Source organism: Syngnathus scovelli, chromosome 8 (genome assembly GCF_024217435.2).
Source record: "Syngnathus scovelli strain Florida chromosome 8, RoL_Ssco_1.2, whole genome shotgun sequence".
Classification (NCBI taxonomy): Eukaryota; Metazoa; Chordata; class Actinopteri; order Syngnathiformes; family Syngnathidae; genus Syngnathus; species Syngnathus scovelli.
This window is the reverse complement of record NC_090854.1, coordinates 16,650,107-16,665,705: the sequence shown is the minus strand read 5'-3', so window position 1 is coordinate 16,665,705 and position 15,599 is coordinate 16,650,107. Positions and strand designations below refer to the sequence as shown.

The window sequence follows — 15,599 nt, the reverse complement described above, 5'->3', positions numbered from 1 at the left end:
AGCCGGAAACTCTTAATGCATTACGTTCGAACAACTGACTCATCGGTTTGAAAAGAAAAAGTGACGGTAAGTAATTTGATTGAAAAAAAATCATGTTTAATAAGACTTAAATTATAACGGTGTTTTATTTGATGACGCCACACGCGAAAACGAGTTTTTGTTCTTGTTCCAGTTGGCTTGATGGGTACTTTCCGTTCATTTCTCTCATTGTGACATTGTTTTACAATAATGGGAATAAACATGTCCAATGTGTCGCTGTTGTTCCTGACAAGGAAATGAAGGGAGATGAGAGGCACTGAATGAGACGTTTAAAGCTTTCATCAATTTTTCACAAGAATTAATATATGATAGTTTTCAGCATCACGACAGTTGTGTATTCTGTATGATTGAGAGTAATATAATTCCATGGAATCCAACATAGGCCATTAAAAAGGTGGAAAAATCTTTTGTCATATTTGCAGCTACTGGGTGAAGTTCACACGACAAGTGGTTATATCACATATAAATTATTTTTAGAGCAAAGGTGAAAGAATCTAATCAGTGTATAAAATGTCTTATTCAAATGTTAGGTTTTGTGATATGAAAAATGAGACCAAGATAAATGTCTTGTGCGTTTTTACATATTCCAGCAATTTATTTTTAGATCTTTTTCATAAAAATTAAAATGTTGGAGCAGTGACTGCTATGGTCATTCTTGTAGTTGCAGGATTGTGGGAGATACTTTGTGATCACCTTCTGGTTTGAAATGTATCTGGGCAAGCCAGCTTAGTAAGGTTTGCGTAACATTGCATATTTCTTAAAATAAGACATGTCACTGTCACAGAAATTTCCTTTTTTTTAGTCAAGTCATGATGGCAACTGCTGACCTGTTGTGATCGTCTTGTTTCTGAAAATCGGGATTTATTTTTTGATTTGTAGCAACTCAGTGAATAGAACTTAAGAGGATTGGAGAGTAATGTTTAGTACATGACATCCATACACATATTAACGAGTAGAAGATTTTCAGGCAAGGTAATGGAATCCAACACTACATACAGTGACGTCTGGTCTCTCATTGGTCAAACTGATTCATCTCCCAAACAAATCATGCACATGCTAATGTTAGCGCCAGGTCCTCCCTCAGAGGAGAACCAGCACACACAAACACATAGTTGAATTCGCTCGAGCGGGCGGCGGATGGCCGCGTAGCGCTCGGCCGACACCAACAGCCGACGTCACTGTAGCCTCTGGATACTCCACAGTCTCCACTTTACTGCCATGACCCTCAGTCTCTTCTTGGATAAAATGTGACTCCTTAAGTACTGAGAGGTAAACACTGTTGTTGAGGATTAGTGCGTTTGTGTTTTTTTTTTTTTTTTTCCTCACTGAAGTGTCTCTTTGGGAATAACACTCGTGTCCACATACCGAACTATCATTTAGCACATTAAGCACAATTGGAAAAATGCAGAAGTCATGAAACACAAAGTGATTTTTTTTTTTTTCTGTACATACATAAAAATCACAATAACCCTCCAATACCCGTCGGTCCACATTCCTCTGTAGTCCACTTTCTGAAGCATTCTCACTTCTCGTCATGTCCGTTTGTGCTTCTTCGAACCTGTCGGCTTCAGGTCACAACTTCGGGGGGCGTGGTCAACTTGACGGCCGGCGCAGCGCTGGTTTTGAGCGTTTCGCTGGAGACGTGGGCGGCGCAGGCCACAGTGTTGCTGGAGATCCGTCGGTGGAGCTGAATGACGGTGGTCTTGGACGGCATGGAGGTGTTGCCGCTTTTAGCCGACCAGTGGTCGCAGTGGAACAGGATCAGGAAGCATCTGTAGAACTAACAGATGGGAAGTGGGTTAATGTCAGTGTAAGTGGAGTGACCCTGTTCTCACAAGCAGCAGCTGTGGGTTGATGGAGCATAAATCATTGCTTTTAAGCGCTTTCATTACAGTGGGAGTAGGGAAAATGGCCTCCTAATGACCTGTTGCATGTCACGGAGTGGCCTCAGTCTGTCTGAGTGCTTTGCTCCAATGCCTGATTTGGAAACATCTGAGAGGTCTTGCAGAGGGTTTCCTGGATACCAACGAGCAGCGTTTATTCCTGCACATAAAGCCAATTACGGCTTATCCCATTTGACACAAGTGCAGGAACAGTACTGTGCAAAACCCACCGCTCCATGTGTTACTTTTATGATCTTAAATTATAGTATAGTACAGTAAATAAATGTATATTTTATTGTCCTGGTACCAAGGTTTGGAGGCTACTGATGTTAGCGACGGGTATAAAAAGACTTTGCTTTTGGTCGCTTTGCTGATTTATACCGTGGAATATTTGGGAAAAGCCAAAATAACAGTTGGTTTAAGATATTAGAAGTGTTACGATAGGACACGAAAGATTGCAAACAGATCACTAAGAAATCCATGGAGGTCAGTAACGCACAAAAGCCATCTTTTGTCTGATTTAGCGCACCTCGAGTGTGTTGCAACTGGCAATCGTGCGTAACCTTGCATTAAAAACTTGGCAACTGAAAAAGTGCTCTGAAAGTACCTAGCGCACAAATGCAGAATTGAGGAGCTTTTGTCATTGATGATATGGCAGGACTCCCAACTTGCGACTCGCTCTGAGTCAGTCCGTTCAGAAGCGTTCACACAATTTTGCATTCCGGCAGACCCGATTCACGGTGCGCCCGATTAGTCGATGAGCTTCCATCATCACGTTCAACATAATGCCGTGGCCCTTCATCCTATGAGTCATCTTGCGAGAAAGAAACGAGCGTCGGATTCAGAATGGCAATAAAGAAGACGGGAATCTGTGAGCCGAATAATAATCCTGCAAAACAAAATGATCACCAGAAATGGACGGCTCAGGCTGGCGGTGTTTGTGTGAGGCAGATAACTCAGCATGGACGCTAGCATGCCGAGCCCGCCTGGGCTTCAATGTTTTATGTATTCTGTCATTCAAAGAAGGCTTTGTTAACTATGCACACTATTTTGGCCCACCCGTCCTTCGCTCCAAATCTTACGCAAAACACATTTATATCTGTAAAGGCCTCTGGTGGACAAAGCTGCATCTGCTGCACATCCAAATGGAAGGTTTTGATGTGTTCCCTAATCAGATTTCTGTTGTGACTGAGGGCATCCCAGAAGTACACTGTGGGAAGAAAATTGAAAAATTGGACTTGGAATCGATCAAACATCATGTAGCAAATGCAGTTGCACCAGAATTGCCTTTGTCTGCTCTGATTTCACGATCCGCTAATCACTTTGAAATGCCGTGCGCACCCTGTTGCTCTAATTTGGAGCTTGCCCAGCGATCGATAATCGTTTTAAATATACCTGACTTCTTGTCGACAAATCACTTTTGTTTGTTATTCACAACGATCAACTAACTAAGGATTTTTATTATCACAATAAATTTGTATTATAAAGAGAAAGAAGATCATTTATTTCACAGACAGGCTCAGCATAAAAACTGTGCCAGGTCTAGTTTACCATGTTTGGGAATTTGGCAGACCGATTTGCCCCAGACGTACCTAATTTAAACCAGAAAAAAAAAAAAGCTTTGTCCAACCAAAGCTGTACGAATTTGAATCCTGAATTCTTTTCCTGCAGGGATCATCGTGATGATGTCGCTGTGCGAACAGGTGCACGTGTACGAGTACATCCCTTCCATGAGGAAAACCGACCTGTGTCATTACTACGAGCGACAATTCGACAACGCCTGCACTCTGGGCGCCTACCACCCTCTGTTGTTCGAGAAGAGTCTCATCCTGCGCATCAACACGGGTACAGCGAGTGACCTGCGTAGGAAGGGACGGGTCACGCTCCCCGGCTTTCGTACTTTCGACTGTGACATCTGAACATAGGCGAGCTGACTCACGTTACGTAACTTTGATCTTTTCTGGGCTCACTTCGAGTGAGGTGCAATAAAGCCACTGGAGACGAGGAGGCTGCGATGGAAAGTCGGGGCTAGATCTTACAGATTTGGATTAGATTGACAACAAAAAAAAAAAAAAACAAGCCATAGCCCTTTCGGCTGGTAGGGGGATCAACAGAGGATTTGAGGAGAGCTTGTTTTCATCAAGATCTTCTTTGAGAATATACGCTGCCGGGGAACCTTGTGACAGCTCTGAAAAAAGACATATCTTTCTGCGTTAGCTGAGCCACGTTAGCTGTGGAGATGACTTAGCGTAGCCACAGATTTTAAAGCGTTTTTAGGGAATTTTCAACATTGCCGTAAAAACTCTTTTTTTAATAGTCCGTGCGGTTATTCACTCCGATGGGAGCGCTCCGACATGTTTTCTACTCATCTGAAATCATTCGAGATGTCATGTTATTTGGCTTTGGAGAAGTGTTCACCCCCCCTTCAATGCTCCATTTGCCTGATGAAGCAACTGAATGCACAATGTTAAAAGCCTTGCCGATTTTCCCCCCACTAGCTTACCGACACTTACGGTACATCCAGAAGGTGCAGGTGCCTCCCAAGTTTTGTTGATGTGGTGGATAGGTGTCAAAGTAGTGATGAAAAAGCAAAAAGAATTGTAGTAGGTTAGTCAAGTCAAGCTTGACTTGACTTGACTTGACTTGACTTGACTTGACTTGACTTGACTTGACTTGACTAGTAGGTTAGTGGGTAGGAAAATATAGTCGATTATGGATACATTTCCGTGCATTCTATATGTATGTGTTACACTTGTTTCATGATAACTATTGACTGCTGAATAGGTTAGGGGCATATTCCGTTGCCATTGAGCAAGCTCTTTTATTTCTGCACACAAATCTTCTATTATTGGTTAGTACGAGCTATCATCAGCGAGGAATGTTACCCGATAAAATCGGAAGCTTTGCCTGAGCAGATTTATTATGTTTTTCTACCGGTTCGGTCTCCATTGGGCAATATTACATTTTACAATAAGATCTTTTTTTTTAAGACGGATAATGTGTGCTATTATGAAATGATCCTCAGCTGGTTGTTTGGTATAAAAAGTCAAGTGAGTTTTATATTAAACGGAAGATGATGGCTCTGGAAATAAATAAATCCAGGGTTTCTCACTGCTGGCTGTATAAAATACTTTATTTCCTCAAATAGTGGCCTGGCTACTGTAATAATTTCAGTTGCTAACCAAAACAGCAGTACATTTGCAGTTTCTCAGAGGAATATATTCGAATTTGACAAATGGAAATTTATCTTGCTTGATGTCACTCGGTTGCTGTAAACAATTTTTTCGGGTGAGTCGGTGTTAGCAAGGCCTCACGATTAGCCTTGCGCTTTTGCTCCTTTTGTTCGCCAGCAAAAAAATAATATCTGAGGTATTATTTATTTATTTATTTATTGATGAAAATCTTGCCTGGCAATTGTCTTCAGCACGCCTACGACTCTAGAAGCGGCTCAGAAAATGAATAGGTGCGTGGATCGTTCAAAATAGAGTTTGGATATTAGCATATATGTACACATCCCCAGGCCACTATACGAGAAAAGAAAGTATGAGCTCCGTAAAAATAGTAAAATATTTGACGGCTGTTCTTTTGACTACTTTACAGTACGGCTGGTCTGTATGGATCAAATCTTGTGCTGTGGTACTGTATATTGCGATTTTTCTTTTATAGGGACCTGTTTTATGGATACTTGAATCAGGTACACATTGACACGCACACAAAAGTGAATCTTTACTTGGATTTAGCCAATTCTGTCAAGGAATGGGCATAATAATTGATGAATGGATTAATTTGTGGTTATAATTTGATTTTTGATTGATTATATGCTGATTACTGTCTAAAGAAGGCCAAAGTAATATTCCACATAGACACAAATTTAATTCGTATAGCGACTTGTGGTTTTAATAAGGGAACGAGTGTTATTGGGGCACAACAAAATATATAGAAATAACTACTTTCCTGTATATAACTTATCTGAGACTCTTTAGACTCCTAAGCAACTAATTAAAAAAATCACGGAAGAAAGAGTGGAAATAAAAGCTCAAACTTTTTTTTTTTAAATCAGAAGTGTTTTGTAATATCTTCATAAAACTGAGATTTTTCCAGGTCAATTAGTAAAGGTGAAACAAATACCACTGCTATTGCTGCTGCTGGGGATTTCTTGTGTCTGTGACACTGAAGGTGCAACAACCATTGAGTATACTGTACATACGTTTCCATGGAAACGCACGGCATGCAAACCAGGATGAGGGACTAAAAGTCTTGAAACTATGTGCTGTGTACTGTACTCCAAATAGAAACCACTGTCATACTTGTCGTGAGAGGCTATGAGATGTATTTATCTGGTTCTTCTGCTTCGAGGGAGGGAGGGGTGGGGGGGCTATTTGCATGCTCGTGGAGAGGCCAATTTAGCCTGGCTGCAGGGTAGCTCGGAATAAGTCCCTGGTAGCACTCATCGAATGCAATTATTTCATCCAAAGGTCATACGATTGTGCCAATTCTTGTTTTTTCAAATCACATCTCAGCGAGTTCAACGTTTTATATGACCTGTGGTGAAATTTGCGGGACTGTGCACCTCACTGCCTGTGACGACATCTTTTTGGATGCAGAAGAAATGAAGCAACACCACTTTCACCCCTGACAGCCTTACAGGGTGTTCTTGTTGACTGGTTTGCACATTTTCTTCTTATTACACTTGAATCAATATTTGCAATTTGTATGATTTCAATTGTTCCTTTTCTAACAATGTAAATAAACATTCTTCATGTCAAAACTGACCTGCTTGTTCATGAGGATGTAGATAAGCGGATTGATGACAGTGCTGCTCTTGGCAAGCAAGGACGGAACCACGCTGGCCACCGGGCTGATGATGTCAGGTGGGCCGAACGTCGCCATCATGGCCACCACACCGTACGGCATCCAGCACAGCAGGTAACACGCAGCCGTAGTCAGGACCATGAACAGAATGTGGTACTCTCGTCTTCGAGCTGCTGTCTTGCGGATCTTACCCACCTGTGGCAAAAAATTATTCATTTTATAATCTTTCTTACCCTCTCCAATTCCATTGATTACCCCGTTTATTCTCATTAAATTAGAACTGACTTTGATTTTCCAGCTACTGAAATTCTGTGCCATTAAAAACTACAGCCGTCAAAATGAAATTACTTTGATGAACAGGGCAAACATCACGCATGAATGTTGAAATTAGAGGCTAAACCAGGATAATCTTTTTCTGGAAAACACTTCATGCAGAGGTACCTTTTCGAGACAAAGACAAACATATCAAGTAGCCGGGATTTAGGACTTTCATAACACAAATACATCTGATAATGATCTTAAGCGGCCTGGTGGGCACTCATGGGAATAAATCCTGCGTAATACTCTCACGGTTTAGAAGGGATTGCACCGTGAAGCAGGGAATAACTTTGAAGCATGCACTTGCATATAATGAATCATCTTATGTTGACCTTTACATTTTTTTTTTTTAAATGTTTTTGGGTTTTACAGGACTCTGGTCCGCACATATGTAAAACATTCAAAGTGATTCATGTATTATTTATCATATGTATATTTTAAATGAATCGCCCATTCCCAGACCTTATTATTTTGACATTTTGCAAGCGAAATATATTTTGTAAACACACCCACGCTTTAAAAAGTGGGTCCATTTCTTTAATTCGCATCAGGATTCGTTTGCGTGTATTCACACCTGCACTAAAGGTCCGGACCAGCATTCGAATCGAACCCTGGTCCGTTTAAAGTGGATCGAACAGTCAGGTCTGAATACATCCCAAGTCGTTCGGCTAATGTAGCTCACTCAGTGATTACAGTAAGTGCATTAAAAGCGGCTTATGCACAGAGAACCGTTGCAGTAATAAAATAAGATTGATTACGACCTCGGAAAACGACACCTCTAAAATGTCTACCTGTTTGACAGCCCAGAGCAGCCTGCCATAGCAGTAGATCATGACCAGCACAGGCAACCCTAGGCAGAAGATGAAGAGACAGATGACGTAGGCGTGCGACTGGGTTGTCTGGACTGTCCAGGACACCGAGCAGCTGGTTCCGGCTCCTTCCACGCCGTAGCTGCTCCAACCCAACAGCGGCGGCAATGTCCAGAACAAAGAGTAGAGCCACGAGCCTCCGACGGCCAGCATGGGCTTGCGGTAGTTGGGCCCCCGCTTGTTGTAGACAGTCAGAGTGCTGTAGCGGTCGTAAGAGAGGATCACCAGAGAAATCAGCGAGACGATACCTGGAAATGCACAGGACGACACGTTAGAAAGTAGTTTGTGCTCGATTGTTAACAAGTGCAATATGTGCTCTTTGGTCAAACTGTTTGATCCCAGAATGGATCAATACGTTTCCATGGACATGTATCCCTTTGTGTGACTCATACATCTCTGGTGTAACCTGATGATGAAACTCTGAGAAGATGAACTCAGTGGCCTCTGAAAACATCCGGTTTAAAGCCTTGTGGTAGGTCCGTGAAAATTTTTTCTCAATTTCTTTATATAAAAATGTAGCATAGCATGGAAGTCTTTTTCATTATTGTCAAGTCAAGTTTATTTGTATAGCCCTAAATCACAGACAGTCTCAAAGGGCTTCACAAATTCAAATCAAAATTTACTTTTTTTTTTTAACAATAAAACATCACTGATTCGTTCTGGTTTTAAATTAAAAATAAGAGTAGCACTAATGCAAAGGCTTATTTTTGAGTGACATTCAACCAAGCTGCACTGCTGCTGTAATGAGTGACATCTAATCCAAAGGAAGCGTTTTATACAGATCACAAAAAATTAAGATCGGATCATCACGAGATTAAAATGCATTTTACTTAGAGTGCTTACTTGACTGCACTTATCCCCAAAATAGGTAGCCTACGGTACAATAACATATACTCACAACCTAAATAACTTCATGCACAATGTCGGAAGCGTGAAATTGAATTTTTCATTCAACTGATTGTAACATCTGAAAAGGATCAACGAATGTTACCAGTGATCCGTCATTAATTTAATGGAGTTTGCTGAAGTCAAGGAGGAAACGACCTGTACAATTTGCCCTTTGTTTGACCTTATGTTCAATGTTTTTCTCATTCCATGAAACACAGAGTTTGAATGAATGTGCCCTGAACATATCGCTTCATCTGAATCAAAGTGCCAAGGCTCTGTTTCTCCAATTTCATACTATCAGGGTGTTGTCACGATCCGTCCGCCGTCACCTTCCGTCTCGTATTTAAGTCCTGTCTGAGTGTCACTCCTCTGTCGGATTGTTTTCATCTTTCTTGTCTTTCTGTTCGGTTATTCTCGTCGAGCCTCTAGTCTGTCTTGAGTTTCCCCTCAATAAAATCAGGTCCAAGCTACATTTAGTCACCCAGCTCCACTCATTCCATGACAGGTGTAATAAATATTTGCAAACATGACACAGGAAGGGTTGATCTGATTTAAACTGTGGAATTCACAAAGCGTCATATTTGGCGTGTATAAAAGAAAACAGATGGACTGTTTAAACCAAGTAAACAAAGCACACCTGTGCTAGCCAAATAACAAATGGCCTGATTCAGTGTCTAAAATCCCGCCATAAAAATGAGAAGGGATATTTAACATCATCATGTTGTGTGATGCAAACTTCTCAAATTATGACAAATAATTTATTTGAAAATTCCTGGATCACAACAATATATTTTATGACAAACATCAACTGGGTTAAAAAGATTATTCATATCAGTGTATTAATCATTATTTTGGTAAGACAATAAGTAGCTTTGGCATAACAAACCTTACCCCCTAATGAACGTCAACATATATTAGTTACTTTCAAGCGACATTTCCTTACTTTTTTCTACTTTTTGAAATTCAGTGCGTGTGACATGATGCTAAGAAATCCACCCAAGCCAGCTGTTGTCTCATTGCGTGATGGAGCCACTGCCACAGGCCATATGCTTTAGCATCCTTTCAAGACAAAATTATAAATAAACAACAAGTTCTCTTCAGAGAGTGATTTAAAGCAAACTTTCAAAATGCTGTTGAATTTGTGTGGGCTCAGTGAACGCTCCAAACAACTAACTGTGAAGGTCGGAATCCCAAATTGGTCATTTTGATTAAGCCAGATGGTGTCCGCAATCACCCGTCGGGGTGGATAGCGATGTGTCTCCTCAGGATGGAGGCGAGAAGAACAAAACAGCAGGAGCAAACAATCAGAAGCAGTTACAGGAACCCCAGGAAGACACACAAGCAAAGCGCACAGAGAAAATCTTTAGACATTGTTCAACTCTTGTAGTTATTCTAGAAACCTTTCGTAAAAGAAAAAAAATTGTGAAATCCTTGAAACGTGTCGTGACTCACGACTAGGATTGTCACGTTGGAGTGCTAATGACCTAGCATGTGTCACTGTTTGTTTTAGTTCCGAGATGTTTTTTGTTAGAAAAAGCATAAACATACAAAGTATTAAAAATATTCATTATGGAATGTCACAAATTCTTCACAAAAGTAAATTAAACACAGGCCGTGAATAATCTATGCCGAGTGAAATTTCAGTGTGCCTGTATATTGTTAATCAGCTTCCGGGAGAAAATTTTGAATGCCATATTTTCCCCCTTGGCGTATGGGACAGTTATTATTGAAGCCCCGTGAATTCCGCCTAGCAACATGTCTCTTGGTCTAACGTGAAATGGCAACATTTTGATCTACGCCGCTCTAAAATTGTTGTGAATGCTTTGTGTGATTTACAACTCTGATGGTGCAAGCAAAATTACAAGCGGGGGATAAGAAATGGGCATAAATAATAAGATTCAAACTGCGGTAAGATACCCACTGAGATGAACTTTTGTTTGATGAATCACATCCAACGTCTTATCATCGCCTCTGCTTTTCTGCTTTACTGACTGCCAAATCTCTTAAAAAGTAAACGAAAAAGTCAGAGGAAGAAGTAGACTTTGATGTTCAAGGACTACTTTCAAGGCTGAGTTGCACAAACCTGCATGGTCGTTTTGTTCTTGTTTCCTTGCCAGAGTTGAATTTTACCTTCGGCACTTAATAGTTCTTCGTAATCACTGAATAGCGATTGCCAGTCGAATTCTATTTGTTGGCAGTGATAAATATCACTGGAAAGTGAATTAGGAAACTATTTGGGGGGGGGGATATAAATGACAAAAAGGGCTTTATCATGATAATTTTGTTAGGGTTAGCAAAATATCATGATTATGCTGTACACCAGTAATTTGACTAAAACTAGTAAAATACTTTTGCTTTTTTAATATATAATTATATATCAATTATATACCACATATGTGTGTTATTACAGATTTTGTAAAAAAATTGCATTTTTTCTACATTTAATTTCATTTGATAAGCAAAAATTGCATTTTTATACTGCAATATGTGTGTGAGAGAAAAAAGTAACAGTTTAACAACAGTCCATCAAATTTGGTATGCATTTTTCATGCCAACTGCTGCTTCCTGCAGGGTATTGCACACTCATGCATAACCACGCAGGGTTGTCAAACTGGTTTTTGTCGTAGCCAACGTTTCTTTCAGAGTGTCATTATGACTGTCAACACAAATAGATGTATGGCTCATATTATATACAGAACAGGCTACACAACAAACTGATGACTAACTAGTTTTGAAATTAGAGATGACTTTTTACGAGTGTATGAAAGTCAAAATTTTTGAAAAAAGTCGCGGCTTATAGTCCGAAAAGTACGGTAGGCTGTTTAACAAGCAGGAACAGGTGCAGGTGATCACCTCAACTGCATGGGGGTGGCTGAGAACGATTGACGGGAAGGAAAAGCCACCGTCATGTCTTTCATTACCCAGGAAATGGAAATCGGGTTTGCTCTCTTCCAGGTGAGTTTTTTTTTTTTTTTTTTTTTAAATGGTGCTGTGTCAAAATTTGGTGGACTTCTAACAGTTAATACATTTTCCCTTGAGAAACACAAAAAACAGTAAATCACTGATGATGTAGTGGTTCACATGATTGCCTCTGTGCAAACATTGTGGGTTCTATTCCTACTTCAATGTTGTTTTGAATGTTAGTGTGAAGAGTTATCTGTCTTGTATAACTTTTAAATGACTGGTGACTCTTCTTTTCACATGTGACACAATGCTTACTGACATCAGAGATGTCAATGTGACTGGTTTGCATTCAGACAGTTCCAAGAAATCATTGGTGAATCATATAAGGACACAGGGTCAAGGTACAAGATTGGGAATTCAGAACATCAACACAAGCAGATAAAATAATTTTTTTTATTAATGCATGAAATATCCAATCAGGATATGTCCTTCACTTTTCTTTGTGCAGTACATTCTAGGCTTCCACTTACTGTGCAAACGCAATTTTCATCTATTGAAATGCTTCTTGTGCTTTCAGAGGTGTGAAATTAGCTCAATTTTTGACAAAAATTGTTTGTGTTGGTTTTTGTTGTAAGGTTGTTAAAGCTCCTCAGTTCTCTCTCGCATTAGTTTCGGCAAATATATATTTCTAACTTCTGTGAATGAGCTCAACATATCCATTGGATGTAAAATTGGCTAGTGGGCCACATCTAGACAAAAGTTGAGGCTCTTTTTTGTTATTCTTTTTTAAATTGATCGTGTTGGGCAATTCTGAGTAAACATGTTGTATAAACAGTTCTAAAAAAAAAAAAAGAAAAAAATCAGATCACATTTAAACACACATCACTACAATTCTGTCGCTAATGCACTCAAGATTGAGTTTGCTAGTTCCTGCGATCCCTCCAATATATGAAGTCAAAAAAGCTTTTGGCAAAGCAAACAGATGAAGCAATGGAACGTGACATGAATTTATGATGTCTTCCATGTTCCTGCCTTGTCTCATTCCTTAAGTATTCATCTCCACTTGTTTTCATCAGCCCAGTCCATTGAGTCAGCCAATCAGGTCCTTCAACCGTTCATGTCTTGTACCTTGTCCGATCAGTTATCTTGTATTCAGTTTCTGTTGAGGTTTCATATTCATCAAAAAAAGTCAAACACGGAGTAATCAAAATACTAAACTAACAAACCATGATTGCTAACTGAATGGTAAACGTGAGTCAAAGTTCAGAGGTCATGGATTGACCTTCCTGTGTTGCAAGTGGATGTTTGTCACCATAGCTGTGTGGATTTCTTCCTGGTTTTCTCCTATATTCCAAAAACAACCATAGTGAATTAATTGCCGACTCTAAATCGAGCAATCGGAGGCCAACATTTGCCCTGGACCAGAACTCACTCAGACCAAGACAAGACCGAGACTTTTTGGGGGGTTGAGACCGAGTCAAGGCCAAGCCAGAAGAAAAGCAGCAAAACCACGACCATAAAGTAAGGACCACAAGTAAAGACTATTCTTTTTCGTTTCAATACATTTGACAGCCAACACTTTCAAAGGACAAAAATCTCAAATATAAAGTTTTAAAACTATATGATTGCAAATAATAATAATATATTCTTGTATGGATTTTCCTCCTCATTATCACATAAATGAAGTTAAAGAATAGCAAATCAATGTAGCGTGCAGCCTAGACAAAATCCTGAGACAAAGACCAGCCTTATTAGAAGAGTCCAAAAGACAAAGACTTTCAAAATGTGGGCTTGAGTTTATTTATATACATATGTATTTAAATATTTACTTATTTGTTTAAATGTTTATTTGCATATTTATTTAAATATTTGTTTAAATTTTTATTTGAATATTTATTTGAATATTTATTTGAATATTTATTTATTTAAAGATTTATTTATTTAAAGATTTATTTAGTTTTCGTTTGTTTGTTTGTTTGTTTGTTTGTTTGTTTGTTTGTTTGTTTGTTTTTGTTTGTTTGTTTGAATGGGAGGGTCAAATATAGGCACAACCTTCTCTGGACATAAAAAAAAAAAAACTTTGGACGGAGCAAGGTGTCATGAAGTGTCCACAGACCGTGGCTGAAAGCTTACCGAAGCAGGAATTGATGAAGCCGTACCAGCTGCAGCCGCTGGAGCCGAGTAACCATCGTCCGTGGATGCTGGAGACGAAGCTGAGCGTGGTGCCGAACACGCACACCAGCATGTCGCTCACGCTGATGTTGAGCAGCAGCATGTTGACGGGCGTGCGCAGCTTCTTGAACTTACAGAAGAGCAGGAGCACCACCAGGTTGTTGAGGAAACCGAAAGTCATGATGAAGCCCAGCACCACGGAGAGCACCGCGAAGCCGGTGGGAGACAGGCGCGCCTCCACCTCCACTGACGGCTCCGCCAGCTCCGGGTCGTCGCTCAGGTTGGAGCCGCTCAAGTTGAGAGCCACCTGGCCCGAGAACATTCTGGCGTCCATGCATGAGAGCTTGGCTGCACTTTTCGTGAGTTTACAAGATCTTTACGCGCATTCCTTCCAAATTCCACTGCTCGAGATGATGAGGGTGATGCCTCACAGTCCCACCTGTTACTTCCCATCCAGCTTCTCCATTTCTATCTGAAATGACCGCTATTACTTACTGCTTATGCCCACGATCCCGTTTTTTTTTTTCCCATTTCCTCCACGCTGCAATGTAATCCACGCGTGGTGGTTTTGCGTGAAAGTGCGCCTCACCGCGAGGTCCGCTATCTTTTTTAAAGGCGCCTTTGACGTCATCCGCGCGTCGTGAGCTGCAGGAAAGGGTGGGCAGAGTGGGGGCAACCTTCTTTCAACCAGTCCCTCATTTTTACTGTAGTTCTTCATTCCTCCCCTCATCCTTCATGAGGAGCTGCTGTAAAAAAAAAAAAAAAATATTTTCAGTCATGTCGATTACTCATAATGTCAGCAAGACGGAGACGTCATGACTATTTCTGTCCCTCAATAGCCAACATTCCATATGACTCCATTGTAGTTCTACATCCTTATGACGTCATTGAGTTTTTATTTTAAGTCCTGCATTCCCCATCATGTCTTCCCTGAAAGCTGCAAATATTGTGCCTCTGTGTTTCAATATCCAGCTAAACCCACTGGGATTTTTCTGTCTATCCAAATAACTCAGTTTCAAATCGGGTTTTTTTCAAAGCGGGTAAACAATGAAAAGCATCCATGATGGATTTGTTCCAGCAATATTTCACGGCTCAGTGAGGCTGATGGGATTTGTTTTACAAATATTTGCCGCAAGCTCCAATAATGATTATTTGTGTTTTCATGTAGTTGCTTTGGTTTTTCTGCTTATTGATTTGTTTACCTTAATCAATTTTCAGAGGGAATTTTATCGCAATCCACAACTGCTGGCACACTATTTAATCACTTTCTATTATCCCTCAGTGTTTTGCATGGTTCACTTAAATGATTTGTCAAAATCACAAATGATGAGAGATAAACTGATTTTTTTTCTCCACTTTTCATGCCAATCCTCTGTATAAACAGCTGTCATATGGTCGATTACAGAACATCTTCCCAGACAGATGGCTTACCGCATAAATGATCTCCCAGGGATTTTTATCAGCCAATGATATAACCCATCTTGGGACTTGCTGAAAATAGAAACATCAGAAAATGACATGCTCTTTGTTTATGCACACTTACAGCCACGCCCCCACCAATCAACTCAATCACACCAAAACAAAAAGTGCTCTCCAGTAGTTCAGAAGAGACTGTTCCTTACCGCTTGATTGTCCTTTCGACTCCATCACACACTTACTATAGATTCTTTTCCTCTAGAGGAAATTTTAACCGCTGTTTCATGAATCATTAAAC

At 40.2% G+C, this 15,599-nt stretch overlaps 2 protein-coding genes across 5 annotated transcripts in view; one reads left to right on the top strand and one right to left on the bottom strand.

Annotated features, from left to right (window-relative positions):
- The window catches only part of st6gal2a (ST6 beta-galactosamide alpha-2,6-sialyltranferase 2a), a 43,084-nt gene extending 36,394 nt beyond the window's left edge, over positions 1–6,690 (top strand). For 3 of the 4 annotated variants that reach the window (XM_049728626.1, XM_049728629.2, XM_049728628.2), the window contains one exon: positions 3,594–6,690. In XM_049728626.1, the coding sequence (XP_049584583.1) occupies positions 3,594–3,841 (248 nt within the window). In that variant the 3' untranslated portion in view covers positions 3,842–6,690. The remainder of the gene's footprint in view (positions 1–3,593) is intronic. The other variant, XR_011087203.1, reaches the window with a different exon arrangement.
- Positions 607–14,219, bottom strand: tmtops2b (teleost multiple tissue opsin 2b). Its single transcript, XM_049728646.2, has 4 exons — positions 13,847–14,219; positions 7,844–8,169; positions 6,696–6,929; positions 607–1,819 (listed from the first exon to the last, which is right to left on the bottom strand). Exons 1-4 carry the CDS (start codon positions 14,217–14,219, stop codon positions 1,607–1,609), a joined length of 1,146 nt encoding a protein of 381 aa, XP_049584603.1. The 3' UTR covers positions 607–1,606.
- Between the last annotated feature and the right edge of the window lie 1,380 nt (positions 14,220–15,599).